Here is a 17,240-nt window from a genome sequence, read left to right as displayed (position 1 = left end):
AAAGCAGACGAGTATTCCGTGCGCACAGGTAGGCCAATAAATTTGAATGCTATGAAAGTTCATGTCCATTGCAAGGCACAGTTATTGACAGAGTGTGTTTGTGAAAACAGTATCAATATCAGTTCAGAGGCTTAATACCAGTAAAAGATTTCAGTGAAGTACTATCTCAGGAATTTTCAAGCCGTTTGATCAGAATGGCAGATACGTTAATTTCATGTTCATTAGCTGTGTAATTACAATAACGGTTCAAGTACAGCAATTGTTTGCAAGGCTAAAGATAAATATTAGCAATATTCTGGGGTAAACTTTTTAAACTGAGTCTTTTTTTTTTTTTGCAGTCAGATGGAGTATGTAAACGTCATTGAAAACAGATTGAGTTCTCGCAGACGAATTGTTTAATGTACAAGCCAGTCTGGTATTCGCGCTGTGGAGTGTGAGCTCCACATACTTCGGTTCAAAAATAAATTTTCACATAGTTCTGTTGCTCTGCACTGAGTTTTACATATTTCGATACGAAACATAGGTTTTACACTTTTCTCAGATACCAACTTGACACTTATGAACACGAGTTTAAGTATATAAGAAACTTACAAAGTCACTTTTATAATTATCGTAGAGCCTCTCAGCGAAAAATACTCATAATTTACATTATAATTTTCTTTTGATTTATTTATTTCGCTGAATAATCGTTAGAAGTTTAGTCCACCCACAAAGCAGATAGTTTTCAAAACCCTGGTTCAACCAATACTTGAGTATTGCTCCTAAGTTTGTGTGCCATATCCTGTAGAATTATAAGGTAAAAGGTGAAAATCCAAAGAAGAGCAGCAAATTTCGATAGAGATTCATTAGACATGCATGAAAACGTCACGGAGGTAGTCAGGCATACAAAGTGTCAGGCAGTACAAGAAAGGCCGTTCTGCATCATGATGTGGTTTACTGGTAACCTCCTGAGAGGGCACATTTCTATGCATATTTTACGAATAGTGCATGAAGTTAAAATCAAGCTCACACACTTGCCGACCAACAACTGTTTTTCTCTCGGACCATTTGTAGCTGGGACAGGAAAGCACAAGTGATGGTATTACACAAATTACCCTCCACCGCACTCTATAATGTAGCTTGAGGATGTAGATGTGGATCTGTTGCAACAGATGACACATGCACACGACTGCCAATGTTAATGGCCATTTGCTGTGTCTCAGCTGCAGCACTGCTGACATCTTGTGTGACTAAGACTTTTTAAGCCATGCCCACATTTAATAGTACTTATATTCAGATATCTAAAATGTACAAAATGTCTGGCACGCTGTAACAGGAATCGTCACACACACCACATTGTAGACCCCCTTTCCACAGAACTGGTGACGAGTACTTACGCACCCTTGGTCAACGGCGAGAGGACGAGAGCGTGGCAGGACCATCCCCCTCCACTGCAGCCGAAGATGGTGACGTTGTTGGGGTCTCCCCCGAAGCTGGCGATGTTGTCCTTGACCCAGCGCAGCGCCATCACCTGGTCCTTGAAGCCCATGTTCCCCGGAACCAGACGGTCCCCCGCGTTCAGGAAGCCTGCAACACGACACGCAGAAATCACCACAGCTGGTTACGACCTCATCCATCGATAGTACTATTAACACTACTGGCAATGTAGCGCAGCTTTAAATATGAGAGGTATCGAAAAGTTTCCATTCAAAGGCTGTCTTCAATCGGTATGCCAATCAGGCAAAATCGCCGTGAACATTGAGGCAATTAGCCCACCGTTGCACCAGGTTGAAGATAGACCATATCCTGCCACATGAAGAAGTGCCTGTTGCACATCTTTCTCTGACAGATATCATCGACTTTCATGGCCTTTGTTAAGGGAATGACGGCGTGATAATTGCACGGGGACAGATAATGACTGGTGCTCAAGTGTCTCCCATTGAAGTACTTCTGTGGTACGACATTTGTGATATGGGGATGTGCGTTATCACGAAGCAGCAGCACTTCTTGTCTCACACAATGATGACTGTCAAAAATGCTACCCCATACATGTTCTTCATTCTTCGATGGGGGTCTAATGTCTGTCCTTCGGCAGTGAAGAAAATAATAACAGCATACTGGTCTCCGTTGGATGAATTTGGTAATAGTTGACATACAGAGTGTATCCTAGTTCCATTAGGACTGTACGAAAAATAGAAGTCATGGATTATATTCAAATTGAGCTGTGTTGAGCTCATGTTATGCGTTGGTTTAAACATCCTGTCCTATGTTTGGTTGCTCGCAGTTCTTCCGATTATGCTGTTGTTCGCTCTCTCCATCAGGGGCAAGAGTGGTGTGTATCGATATTCCCACTTTGTACTATCTTTGGTCTGGTGCTTATAGTTTCCACCAGTGCTGTGTGCGAGCAGTCGGTTTGCCACAGAGCAGCGAAGAAATCTCCACGGGGTTTAGTTTGGCCGGGCCTGCTGGCAGTCTCTACGCAGAGTGTGTGAGGCTGTTGCCATTGCTACGAGGTCAGTGGCTCACCGACCCTGGATACGAAAGTTGAGTTTGGATTTAAATTACCAGCAAGTCAAAACTGTTCACATTGTGCCGTTTGGTTCTCGTTGTTAGCTGCGGGGCAATACTGCGAGCATCAACGTGTGTGTTCGAGTTGGCGAAGGTTTAGCCACCGTCCGGTGGAGTCTAACTGTACTTGGTTATTTGAAATTGAAAAACACTGGCGGAATTTTCTGCCTTGTGGCCGTTAACATTCTGGTTACCTGTCCTGGCCGTTGACGTAAATTGAGGTAGTGTGCTTTTCTCACCGTGTTGTCGCTGTCCAGCACGGTGTGCAGTTCGGCAGCTTATTGTATGCTTGGTTGTGGGCATCCATGCCTTTTACGTTTGCATTGAACTCCCGGTTGTGTGCTGGTCGAGTGGAGCGCAAGTTACCTTGTCGGCGGGTCCATTGACTGTCTGTTGGTCGGGTTTTAGTCGGATCGAGAATGGTTGGGCCGACTGCCCGTCTCACCTAAATGGACGTTAGTATTTCAAGTGCTGGCCGATCCCCGAAACTTCTGAGCGCCGTTAGCTGCACTGCCTTTTCTTATTTTCTGTCGTGTGCATCTGTATGGCTCATAGCCGATGGTTTTGAATTAAAGTTGAATTGTTTTTAGTGGTGCGCTAAATGTGCGCTAATTATTGGGGAGGGGGGGGGGGGTTGTTTGGGGAAGGAGAACAGACAGCGCGGTCATCGGTCTCATCGGGTTAGCAAAGGACGGGGAAGGAAGTCAGCCGTGTCCTTTCAAAGGAACCATCCCGGCATTTGTCTGGAGCGATTTAGGGAAATCACGGAAAACCTAAATCAGGATGGCCGGACGCGGGATTGAACCGTCGTCCTCCCGAATGCGAGTCCAGTGTCTAACCACTCCGCCACCTCGCCCGGTGTTTTTAGTGGTGTTTAAGTAAATCGGAATTTAAAAGAGCTTTGGAGGACTTGCGGTCAAATAAGGCTGAAGGGATGGATAACATTCCATCAGAATTTCTAAAATAATTGGGGGAAGTGGCAACAAAACGACTATTCACGTTGGTGTGTAGAATATATGAGTCTAGCGACATACCATCTGACGTTCGGAAAAGCATCATCCACACAATTCCGAAGACGACAAGAGCTGACAAGTGCGAGAATTATCGCACAATCAGCTTAACAGCTCATGCATCGAAGCTGCTTACAAGAATAATATACAGAAGAATGGAAAAGAAAATTGAGAATGCGCTAGGTGACGATCAGTTTGGCTTTAGGAAAAGTAAAGGGACCAGAGAGGTAATTCTGACGTTACGGCTAATAATGGAAGCAAGGCTAAAGAAAAATCAAGACACTTTCATAGGATTTGTCGACCTGGAAAAAGCGTTCGACAATATAAAATGGTGCAAGCTGTTAGAGATTCTGAAAAAAGTTGGGGTAAGCTATAGGGAGAGACAGGTCATGGACAATATGTACAACAACCAAGAGGGATTAATAAGAGTGGACGATCAAGAACGAAGTGCTCGTATTAAGAAGGGTGTAAGGCAAGGCTGTAGCCTTTCGCCCCTACTCTTCAATTTGTACATCGAGGAAGCAATGATGGAAATAAAAGAAAGGTTCAGGAGTGGATTTAAAATACAAGGTGAAAGGATTTCAATGATACGATTCGCTGATGACATTGCTATCCTGAGTGAAAGTGAAGAAGAATTAAATGATCTGCTGAACGGAATGAACAGTCTAATGAGTACACAGTATGGTTTGAGGGTTAATCGGAGAAAGACGTAATGAGAAGTAGTAGAAATGAGAACAGCGAGAAACTTAACATCAGGACTGAGGATCACGAAATCAATGAAGTTAAGGAAATCTGCTACCTAGGCAGTAAAATAACCAATGACGGACGGAGCAAGGAGGACATCAAAAGCAGAATCGCTATGGCAAAAAAGGCATATCTGGCCAAGAGAAGTCTACTAATATCAAATACAGGCCTTAATTTGAGGAAGAAATTTCTGAGGATGTACGACTGGAGTACAGCATTGTATGGTAGTGAAACATGGACTGTGGGAAAACCGGAACAGAAGAGAATCGAAGCATTTGAGATGTGGTGCTATAGACGAATGTTGAAAATTAGGTGGACTGATAAGGTAAGGAATGAGGAGGTTCCATGCAGAATCGGAGAGGAAAGAAATATGTGGAAAACACTGATAAGGAGAAGGGACAGGATGATAGGACATCTGCTAAGACATGAGGGAATGACTTCCATGGTACTAGAGGGAGCTGTAGAGGGCAAAAACTGTTGAGGAAGACAGAGATTTGAATACGTCAAGCAAATAATTGAGGACGTAGGTTGCAAGTGCTACTCTGAAATGAAGAGGTTAGCACAGGAAAGGAATTCGTGGCGGGCCGCATCAAACCAGTCAGTATGATGAAAAAAAAAAGGAAAGAAAGAAAGAAAGAAAAGTTATGGGCCGTCAGCCGTTTTAAAATTAAAGTTCCATGCTTGTCACGTGTTAGATTGTTTGGAGCATTCAGACTAAATGAAGGTAAGGCCTTCTGCCGTGCGTTTTTTAATTTAATGTTACCTTGAGTCTTAAATCATCGGCCTTCAGCCGTCCTTAAATTAAGGTTGTTGCTTTTCAATTGTTAGATTTTGGGGCCTTCAGCCAAATTATAGAACTCACTTCACGTGAGGCCTTCTGCCTGCTAAATATTCTTTTAGCGTCTGAATTTTGAGTTAATGGCTTTCAGCCGTTTTTCTTAAATCAAAGTGTTTGTGCCCTTAAGGCATAAGATACTGTGGCGTATTCAGCCGACAACTAAGTTAAAGAATTTGTATTGAAATGTTTGGTTAAATAAATAAAGTTGTATGCGTTAGAGTGTAACTGACAGTCGCTTATTTTGGCCCCTTTCCACAATTATTCCAGCTACCTGTCCTGTCCTGTGGGCTTAGCAGAACGTTTCACACAAAAGGATGGTACTTATTCAAAATAGCCTCCCCCGGAATCTAAACGTACTGAAATCGTTTCAAAGGAGTTTGTAACAGTCGCTATAGTCTTTTTTTGGAATAGCATTTATACTGCAGTACAATTTTCTTTCATGCCCTTAACTGTGTCATGGCGACGTCCTTTCATTGCAACTTCAGTTTGGGGAACAACCAGAAGTCGGCTGGGGCCAAATCCAGTGAATACCGTGGGCGTTCCAGTGCTGTGATCCATTAGCTGGCCAAAAATTCGCGCACAGTCTTCGCTTTGTGAGCTGGGGTGTCGTCATGGAGGCGAAACAAGAAACTTGTCTCTTGTTATTCGGGTCGAATACGAATTCTCGGCCACAAACGCTGGAGGACACACAAAAACTTGTAGTAGTGTCACTCCTCCACTGCCATTTTTTACACTTGCGGCCACGATGCCTGCTGCAGCATTGCAAACGCTTTCAGCGCAGATCTTTTTGAAACTTAAAGGACTGTAACGCCGCTTCGCAGTTTGGAATTTCCCACAAGCAGTCGTAACGGAACTGGGACACACTTTGTAGTTCACGATTCCTAATTTACAATGCCACACTAATCCTTGCCCACACGTGGGTGCTTATTTACCCACATTGTAGCCGCGCTACGTTGCATATACCGGGTGATCAAAAAGTCAGTATAAATTTGAAAACTGAATAAATCACGGAATAATGTAGATAGAGAGGTACAAATTGACATACATGCTTCGAATGACATGGGGTTTTATTAGAACCAAACAAATACAAAAGTTCAAAAAATGTCCGACAGATGGCGCTTCATCTGATCAGAATATCAATAATTAGCATAACAAAAGTAAGATGAAGCAAAGAAGATGTTCTTTACAGGAAATGCTCAATATGTCCACCAGCATTCCTCAACAATAGCTGTAGTCGAGGAATAATGTTGCGAACAGCACTGTAAAGCATGTCCGGAGTTATGGTGAGGCATTGGCGTCAGATGTTGTCTTTCAGCATCCCTAGAGATATCGGTCGATCACGATACACTTGCGACTTCAGGTAACCCCGAAGTCAATAATCGCACGGACTGAGGTCTGTGGACCTGGGAGGCCAAGCATGACGAAAGTGGTGGTTGAGCACACGATCATCACCAAACGACGCTCGCAAGAGATCTTTCACGCGTCTAGCAATACTTTTTTTTGTTCTAATAAAACGCCATGTCATTCCAAGCATTGCCAATTTTTACCCCTCTATCTACATTATTTCGTGGTTTATTAAGTTTTCAAATTTATGCTGACTTTTTGGTCACCCGGTACTTTGCAGCAATGTGCTAAAACGAAAACTTTTGGATGATCCCTTACACTTTCGCAAAAGAAGAATCAACTTGATGGGAAACTAACTGTACTAACCAGAGAACGACATGTAACTGTTTATGTTAGTTTGCTTTGCTCAGTCCTTTTTTTCTATCTCATTACTTTTTGTGTCTGATGAGAAGCAGGTAACAGAAGCCATTCCCCAAAGCACGCAAATATTGCGTGTGTGGGTCTAAAATAATTTTTATTTTATTCATGCAAATCAAGGGAAAACAGTGAAAAAGACGGAACTGTTTGAACTTATTCACAAGTACTCTCAGGCTGACTCAGTCGTTCTTTGATAATATTCCTGTTGTTTTTTGTTCCTCTTGGCATTCATTTCATCGTGCCCTCGAAAACGTGTAAATATTGTCTTCTGTTTGGGCACTGAAGAATGAAAATCGTTCAATCTCACTTTTATAATTAGCACTGAAATGGCTGTGTGGATACTGTTTTAGAGATTGTACATACTATGCCTCGCCTGCTTGGATTATGGGTGAATACGCTCAGAGGTCTGGACATTGCAAAGGGTCGGATAGCTTGTCACTGGGTGCTCCCCTCAGGGAACTGGTGGGCAGGCCGGGAAAGAGGGCCAGTCTCCACTCTGTTTGCTTGAAGGCAGTCTCGTCCGAGATGTGGAGCAGACTCTTTCGGCAGCGACTGAGAGCACTGGGTGACCCCAGCTGCAAATCGCGGCTCCTGTGGGCAAGAATGTTGCCTGCCGCCTTGGTTCCTCCAGGCGGGTGGCTAATTTGCTGAAGACAGAAAGCCACTCCCACAGGATGGAAGCAGAGCTATTGTTTTGTATAAGGGTAAGTCAAAAATTACCCAGACTTTTCATAAAACACATTACTTACTGTTGTGTAGATAGTTCCGCGTAGTCAGCGTGTACACAACTTTCCCACTAGAGCGCGCCCCGCTAAGCACAACAGCGCAGGCGCAGCGCTCGTCCATCTCCGCAGTACGGGATGGCGCTGTCTGAGAGACAGACCAAATTCTGCTTCCGCCGATCCACGTATTAATATGTAACGCAGCCAATGAGATTGCTGCTAACGTAGAACCTTTTCTCCTCGCGGATCACAGTCGCGCAGTGATACCTGAACGCTAGAGGTATTATAACGAATGTACAGACCTCCGATCAGTCAGTCTGCGTCAGTCTGCATTATTCTGCATTTGTCTGCATTTGTCTGCACCAGTCTACAATAGTCTGTACCAGTCTATAGTCAAGTTTCAGTCTGCGCCTAATAAGATTACCATATTCCTGTACATAGCCATGAAGATAAATGTATAAACACTTTGTCAAGCGTCAGGGATGTGAGAATAAGATTAAAGTACCAAGACCCAAAGGAACTTCAGATTGTCAATTGTAAATAGCATCCAGAACCAAGTTAAGTTATTTTTATGCTTGTTATTATTTTAATAAATGTGTGTGAAAATTAATCAAGTTCTATTTCATGTTGGTCACCGTCAATCTGCTACTCTAAGCGTGCAAGTGGCATTTTTATCGTCTGATCTAACGGCAGAAGATAAACACGCCACGATAAGACCACGATACATATTGCTGACACTCGCCTACTTCGCTAGAGCGACAAGTCAAATAACATGATGGTGTGTGTACCGAAGGTCTTACAGTACGTACAACACACTTACTTCAAAAATACAGTTGATTTACACATATTTTGCAATGTGGTCTTCCTTCTTTGAAATGCACTTGCTCCATCGGTCTACAAGCTTGTGTATTCCTGCCAAAAATAAGATTTCCAGTTGGTTGCAAAGCCACTGATACACCACCTCTTGCACCTCTGTGTCTGAGAAACATTCATGACCTCGCAATGCATCTTTCAGCGGCCCAAAGAAATAAAAATCTGATTTAGCAAGATCCGGACGATGAGGCACATGTTCCAGCAGCCCGAAACCCAATTTTTGGGTGGTTTCAAGGGTGAGGCAAGCCTTCTGAGGACCGGCTTTATCGTGTAACAGCAACACTTCCTGTACATAAAGACCTCGTCATTTGCTACAAATTGCTGGTTTTTCTTCTCTGGTGATGTAGGTGCTTCCACTCCATATTCTGGCGTTTTAATTCCGGCTCATAGTGATGAGCCCAATTTTCATCATAAGTCACTATTCTCTTCAAAAATGACTCGCCTTCTTTATAGTTATGGTCGAGTAAGCGTTGGCAGATGTCAAGAGGTCATGTTATCCACTGAGTCATCATGGCAGCCATTGCGAACAAATGTTATGGGAAACAAGTTCATCATGGTTGATGGAATAGGTCTGATGTTCAACACAGACGCTATACCATCTGTAGTAACCCAACTGTTCGTCAAAACTGTACGGGCGTTACATTTTGGTTTGGCGACTTTTGTGCTAGAAAACATTTGACTGCAGCAGTTTACTGTCCACATGCTGTGCTAACAGTCGAAGACAAATTTCAGCCCCGTTCACTCATTAAATGACCAAATAAATCGTATCACTGCCCTGTGTTCTTGCTTTGTGCAAACTGCTAGCGGAGCGGATATGTTTACGTTGCCACTACCGGCTCATTTCTGTTGCAACTAGTGATGGGGAGCTCGTGAATGAGTCGTTCGAATGAACGCTTCACTCCTGTGAAGTGTGAACTAACCATTCAATTTCATGAACTGGTACTTCAAACTCTTCACAGATAGCACACTCCACACTTTTTTCTAGTTCACTCACTCTCTTCCCCTCTCCCTCGTCACTCCTCCTCCCATCACTTCTCTCCTCCCTGTCCTCCTTATCGACGAATCACGCGGTGTTAGTGGGGAACGATAGGTTTAGCACGGGTGGAGGAGGCGAGGGGTGGGGAGAAGGCAGCGTCAGCTGCTACCTGCAGTGCTGACATCATTACCCGTGACTATTTGTGCAGTTAAACTTCGCGTCTACGGCTAGCCTACCGTTGGCAGCGCTTGAAGACAAATGAATATTAAAGATAGAAACGAAGTGGCTATCTGTGTGAGCACGCACAGCAAACATGAAAATAAAAGGTTTGTTAATAACACTGAAAGAGGGATTTTACCTGAAATCGTACCAGTGACTACAGGTGACAGTTTACGTTTTGAATCTAGTGGGTTATTATTGTCAACAAAAATAAAATCTACAGGAAAACTTCTGAATAATTACTTAACGTAGGTATATAGACTTTGTGACAGTGTTAATCATACTCATTCTATTTTGGATTAAATTTTAAAAGGAACATAAAATTGGACTGCATTTCGTTGGTAGCCCTATTTTTCAGTTCATGAATACAACAAATAATGTTTCATTTGGCAGATAAAGACTTTTTTGGGCGCTTCATGAGAAAATGTCGAGCAAGATTAAATGTAGTACCTTCTTTATATGTGACAGCCTTCTCTGTTTATCTTTCCCTTGTCCCCCTTTTTTTTTTCTTTATTGTCATTTTGAAACCTGTATACAGGCAGGCCTGCAGCAGCATACTACGCCGCTCTTTGGCCGCAGAGAAATACAAAAGATAGAAATGAAGACAATTAGAGGAAAAAGATGGTGGACATATAAACGGAGCCAAACACTTTTTAAAGTACAAGGTGCCGTTCACGGGTGTAAAGTCCAAGATAAAATTGTTCAGACACTTGGACACAGACAGAAACGCCCTTTGTCCCCTTCGACCATGCTGTATTTAAGATAACTCAGACGCTGTAAGAGCGTAAAACGTTGCGTGCACGTTACTCCATAGTTCCGCCATCTGTTGGTAAAATTGTGAAGTATTACGGAGCTTTATTGTACGAGCGAGGCGAAGCGAGCGTAGCAGCGGCTGAGCGGCGAACTGGGCAACTTCGCTAGGCTTCCGTACTTCACGAATGAACTACTTCATTTGAACGCTTCACGGCAAAGAGTGAAATGAATGAAGTAGTTCACGGGAATGAACGAGTTCGACCCACCGCTAGTTGCAACGAAGGTCAACTGAGGCGCACATCACCACAGTAGTGCCAACTGCAAACACGCATTCGCGCAACGAAGTACGACTACTGGAAAAGTGTTTTTAAGACCGTCTTGATAACTTTTGACTTAAACTCGTAACATCATTACCAGCAGCGACTGGGCTGCACTAACTCGGAGCCGAATGGAAGGTTTAAGCCAGGGGTTCAGACGGTTGTGTGACGATACTGGATGCGGATATCTCGACGTCTGCAATCGGGTGGAGAAATGTAAGACTACCCTTAATAGTTGTGGTGTGGGCTACTAACAGGGAGTGACTACGTATGGCGTGAATATGTAGTTGTTCAGATGAGATCCATCCTGAGTCCAGACGCGGCAGAATTCGCCACAGCAGCTCAGAGAACGGGTACTACAGACAGAGGATCGTGTGAATTTCTTCTTCTTTATCCCAAAATTAACTTGACGGGTTAATGAAGCAACCAATTTATCGAGGTAATACATACCTTAGACGTACTGGTAATAGACAGACCCAAACCTCTACTCAGTGTAGAACACAGAATCAGTGACCATAAGCCTGTAACAGCATTACAGAACACGGCCGCAAATAAGGCTGGATAGCTAAATGGACAGCGGACTCGCAGTTGACTTATTTTGGCAGTTATAATAGTCGAGGGGCATGAGAGGGAAGCAGTGGTTGGGAAGGGAATGAGGAAGTGTTATAGCTTATCCCCGATGTTATTCAATCAGAATATTGAGCGAACAGTAAAGGAAACAAAAGAAAAATTCGGAGTAGGAATTAGAATACATGGAGAAGAAATAAAAACTTTGAGGTTCGCCGATGACATTGTAATTCTGTCAGAGACAGAAAAGGACCTGGAAGAGCAGCTGAACGGAATGGACAGTGTCTTGAAAGGAGGATATAAGATGAACATCAACATAGCAAAATGAGGGTAATGGAATGTAATCGAATTAAATCGGGCGATGCTGCAGCAATTGGATTAGGAAATGAGACGCTTAAAGTTGTAAATGAGTTCTGCTATTTGGGGAGCAAAATAACTGATGATGGTCTAAGTAGAAAGAATATAAAATGTAGACTGGCAAGGGTAAGGAAAGCGTTTCTGAAGAAGAGAAATTTGTTAGCATCGAGTATAGATTTAAGTGTCAGGAAGTCGTTTCTGAAAGTATTTTTATGGAGTGTAGCCATGTATGGAAGTGAAAGATGGACGATAAATAGTTTAGACAAGAAGAGAATAGAAGCTTTCGAAATGTGGTACTACAGAAGAATGCTGAAGATTAGATTGGTAGATCACATAACTAATGAGGAGGTATTGAATTCGAGAGAAGAGAAATTTTGTGGCACAACGTGACTAGAATAAGGGATCGGTTGGTAGTACATATTCTGAGGCATGAAGGGATCACCAATTTAGTATTGGAGGGCAGCGTGGAGGGTAAAAATCGTAGGGGTAGACCAAGAGATGAATACACTACACAGATTCAGAAGGATGTAGGTTGCAGTAGGTACTGGGAGATGAAGAAGCTTGCACAGGATATTGTAGCATGGAGAGCTGCATCAAACCAGTCTCTGGACTGAAGACCACAACAACAAAAACACAATGTTTCATGAGCACCCACTCAACGTTGTGGACTAACTTCATCTTAAAAATAATGGACTCTTATAAATAATCCCGTATTAGACAAGAACGCAAAATTTACCTATAATCAGTACAACTGGTTTCGTCTAAAACAACTAGCCTCCTTCAGATCTGAAATTTTGTGGAAAATTGCACAAGAGGGAGAGTAGTGTGACACAAACTGTCATTATGACAAACGTTAGGCAAAATCAGTAAGCACCAAATATGACAAACTCTGCTGCCTAATCACCAGGCCAGTGGGAAACACATTCTCATCAGTAAATTGCGTACTTATGCTTAACGGCAGTCATAGTCCAACTTTTTTGTACGTGTTCATTGAAATAACGGTAACCTAAAAGATAAATATCAAATAGTAAATATGACGCAGTCATTATACCATTGCAAGGTCGAAACGACAGAATTCATACCCAAATGTGTGAGTTCGTCATAAGCATTGTGTAGTAACTTTGTATAGACTAGTATCCACGTACGAAGAGTGCTTTTCGCAAACTAATGCATAAATTTACGCCTGCCACATAGCACCAGTAAATAACAGAGTAATATGCCTGTGACAGAGCAGGCAGAGTACTGACTGATGTTACATGCTGGGACATACAGGGAAACTACGTGCCACCGGATGGCATGACAGTTATAGAATATTAAGCAGAAGCAGAAAAATAGCTGTACCAACTAGTATATGATGTATACAGCTAGTAATTGTAACTAAACAAGTAAACCAATCCCAGATAACAACAAAAAGCATAATAATGACGCACGTTCATATTTCAAAGTGACAGGATTCCGCTACACGGCATATGATTTTTATGCACTGGAATTCAGAATAATAATAACAAAATTTGTATCATCAATACGTTTAAGCTATTTGGTATAACCAACATAAATTATTTAAGTAACCAATATTAAAGAATGCAAAGTGGTACAATAATGAGGAGTGAACATGACATCCACTTGTTTTATTGCCACACTGTAAGATAATGGCATAGGCGATTCTGAAACATACGAATGGAATGCATACCTGTATTCGGAACAACAATGTTCACATAGAGAATATCATATATGAAGGACAGTCAAATGAAAATGAGAAAGATGGGAAAGAGTAAGTCAACTGCTCATTACTTCAAAACCAATCGCCCTAACCGTTAGTACATTTATCCCAGTGTGAGACAAAACGAGCAATATCTTTGAGGATAAATGTTTGTGGTTGCCTATCGAACCACGATTGTATCTAAGTGTGCATATTTTCGTCCAGAGCGAACAGACAGCCACGAATGGCTTTCTTCAGGTCTCCAAAAATATGGAAATCACACGAGGAGAGATCGGGACTGTATGGAGAATGCGGGTGGGCTCACATGTTGCCATGGTTGCTTCGACTGCGCTGCAGGAGTTTCGCTAGGAAGCCGTCAAATGTCCTCCATACAGTCCAGATTTCTCCTCACGCGATTTCCATATTTTTGGTGACGTGAAGAAAGACATGCATACGGTCTATTTCGTTCCGATGGTGCACGCCTGCTTACAATCGTGATTCTGCAGGCGAGGGCAAACGTTTCTCATGAAGATACTGACCTCCTTCTCTCACAACGGGATAAATTTATTGACAGTTGTAGCGATAACTTTTGAAATAATAAACAGTTTACTTACTTGCTCCCATCTGTCTCGTTTTCATTTCATTTTCCCTTATAGTTCAAAGGCACTTATAAAACTTAATCATCATTTTAAATATGACACACGGTACATGGCCTAGGAGAACCACGAGCCTTCACGGAAATCGATAACCGATATAAGTCAACACAGCACAGGAACCAGAAGATTAGGATGCAAGTATTGTATATGTTAGGATGCAGTACATGTAAAAATCATGACAAATCAGTTTTTTGTATACAGCGTACATACTGCACATAGGGATGTATCTGATACAAATGTGCCCTATCAAAGGCACGGAGAGATATAAATGTTGTGTGCCAATACCTGAAACATAAGAGTTGTAGTATCAGTTACATTACAAGCGAGAAAACTAGTCAGCGGCTTGGATTCAAGTGAAAATAGCGATAACATGGCCTACATTATTAGTCGTAAGCAAATGATTAAAGACATACTCAATAAGATCAAGAAAACGTCAAACCTAGGTAGACCAAAAAATTCGTCATAGACTAATATCATACTTGAAATATGTGTCTGTGAGAAATAATGTAAAAAGTGCAGTGAAAATGTACATTTAACTTGACATCAATGTATGTGTGAGTAGTGGCCCCATGTCTACATGAATGAGAGACATTGTAGTACATATAATACAGTGCAAAAATTCAACACTATTAAATGTGATGTATAACACATTTATAAAAGACAAATTGCTGTACTGGTTAAATGCCAGAAAATGTTATAATAGAGCGATCAAATACTCATATATTAAGTGGCCTAATGTTCACGTGAGATGTAGACCAAAGTCTATGTACTACAATAAAATAAAATGCTGCATCCCAAGCATTGCAGTATTCGACAATAATACCTGTCCTCTAAAGGCAGGCATATGTCGTATGCGTGCTCAAACATAACACTGTGCAGGTTTTGTGTTAAAATTATCTCCATGAGAGAAAACGCTCTGCCGTGAAAATGTGTGGTTTTATTTCCTTTGCCACAGCTAGTTTTAATTACGATAGCGTGGCATTTGAACCATAAGACAAATTGTTTCTACCATATACATTCTTTCTCATTATATGTATTTTTAAACATAATTCAGATACTCAACACTTCTTCACTGACGGTTGTCGCAGAAAATAGAAACCTTGTATTTCTTGCTTATCGGATAATAATTAGAGTACTACTATATAATCTGAATTTGCGGTAATAATAAACAAAGCTCAAATGGAGAGGGGGAGGTGACGGTAAGAGGAGATGGAGAAGTTGACATAGGGACTGTAAAGGAGGAGATGGGCAGGAAGAGGGGCGGAAGGAGTTGGAGACAGAGGAGGGAAGATAAACTGGACAGAAGGAAGGGGAGGAGGTATAGAGAGGGGGGGGGGGAAGAAGGAAGAGATTGATAAAGAGAGGGTAGGAGGAGATGAACAGAGAGAGGTGCAGGGCGAAGGAGAATAGGACGTATATCCAATTGCCATACATATCAGAAACGTGTGCTTCCTCTTTTCTTTCGTTTTCATGTAACTAGACTGAGCCACAGCATCATGTCGCCGGGTACAGTTAAGTGACACATTTTTATGTTTGACCACAAGGAGCTACAACGCACTACACTCGATGTTACGTTTTCCACACTGTTTGTAACGATTTTTGCACAATTAATTTTGTGATATTTCAACAAAATGCACCATATTTTTTATTTTCCTGAACGAACAACGTAAAAACTCCTTCAAAACATCTGGATCAATTTGAACCAAACTTCGTACATGTATACTTCCTGTGTGGAAAGATATACTGTGGGGTAAGAACCAGAAAGGTCCTGTTGGGATGAGGGTGATAGTGTGAAGAGAGAAGGTAGAGGATTTGGACAGGGAAGGGTGAGTGGAAGAGATGGAAATGGGGGGAAAGGAGACAGACAGAGGAAATAGGAGCAGCATGTGGATGGGATGATAGGAGAGGAGGCGATGTAGTGAAAGTTAGGGTTGGAGGAAGTGGACAGAGAAAAACGGAGAATAGACGGAGAGAGAGAGCGGGGTGGCTGGAGATGGAAAGGAAGTGGCAGTGGTAGAGGTGGGCAGAGGGAGAGGTAGGAGCTGATGGACGGAAAGAGGCTGGAGGAGCAGATGGGCAGAGTAGAGAGGAGAAGAAGAAATGAGAGAGGAGAGGTTCAGATGGACTGTGAGAGGGGAAGCAGCAGATGGAAAGAGAGAGGGGCAGGAGAAGATGGAGAGGTAGGTTGAAGAGCTGAACAGAAAGAGGGGGAGGAGGAGATGGAGATGGACAAGGAAATGGCGAAGGAGGAAATTGACTGTGAATGGGGGAGAGAGGGACGAGGAGAAGATGGACAAGAAGATGGTGGAGGTGGGCAGAGAGAGGGAGGAGAACAACACAAAGCTAGGGAAGGGAGAGATGAGCTAATCGAAGGTCTTGATAAATATGTATCAGGCCAAGTCTGGGTGCTCAGTTAGTATGCCATATTTCTCGCGCCACGTCATTTCTGTGCGGATTGCGCCTAACCTCTGTTTAACACCTCCTGCTTACAACTGACTCGTCGAATGCACGTCTGTTGTTTTCAATTGTTAATTCAAGCAGCCACCATACTTGGCTTCTCCGCTGCCGTCCCTCAAACGCCAGGAATAAGGTCAGTATCGTATATTTTCGACGTACGTATATCTACCAGACAAAAAGTTATGAAGCCTACTGTGTGCAAATGTGGTTTTGTTTGTGTGTTCATTTAGTACACTCACTGAATTGCCTGACGTATAATGTAAACTTGAAGCCTGTGAAGAAACAAACTGATGTAACAATCTTTTGTTCTGCATACTATAAACTCATTCGACTGAAACATAATTTTAGACAACATCACAGTGAAGAAACAGTGCACAAAAGGTGTGGAGAACAGAATATCTGTACAGGGTATCTCTTTGCTTACGAGTTCCTTAAGCTGATACAGTGATATGACACTCGGATATCTAACAGTTGATAAAACAAATCTGCCTTAACGATGAGGCTACCACAGTACTTTTCCATTGCAATGTTACATTTATAAATGCGGATGAAACAAAATACACATATTAAAATATGAGATAACTTTGTGATGCTTTTAGATTGTACCGTTAGATAATGCAGATTAGGACTTTTTGCGCGTCAGGAAGGTAGTGATGAATAATACGATTAAATGGCGCAGTAAAGCATGTATCTGCTCTGGAATTACACATCCGAGTCTGCTGATACCGTGACCCATTCAGATAA

General features: G+C 42.3%; 1 protein-coding gene across 1 annotated transcript in view; it reads right to left on the bottom strand.

Moving 5' to 3' along the window:
- LOC124717013 (esterase FE4-like) overlaps positions 1–17,240 on the bottom strand; it is a 205,052-nt gene that overhangs the window by 100,851 nt on the left and 86,961 nt on the right. The window contains exon 4 of the mRNA XM_047243655.1: positions 1,381–1,566. Within this exon, the coding sequence (XP_047099611.1) occupies positions 1,381–1,566 (186 nt within the window). The remainder of the gene's footprint in view (positions 1–1,380; positions 1,567–17,240) is intronic.

This window comes from Schistocerca piceifrons, chromosome 9 (genome assembly GCF_021461385.2).
Source record: "Schistocerca piceifrons isolate TAMUIC-IGC-003096 chromosome 9, iqSchPice1.1, whole genome shotgun sequence".
Lineage (NCBI taxonomy): Eukaryota > Metazoa > Arthropoda > Insecta > Orthoptera > Acrididae > Schistocerca > Schistocerca piceifrons.
This window is presented reverse-complemented; position numbering and strand designations above follow the sequence as displayed.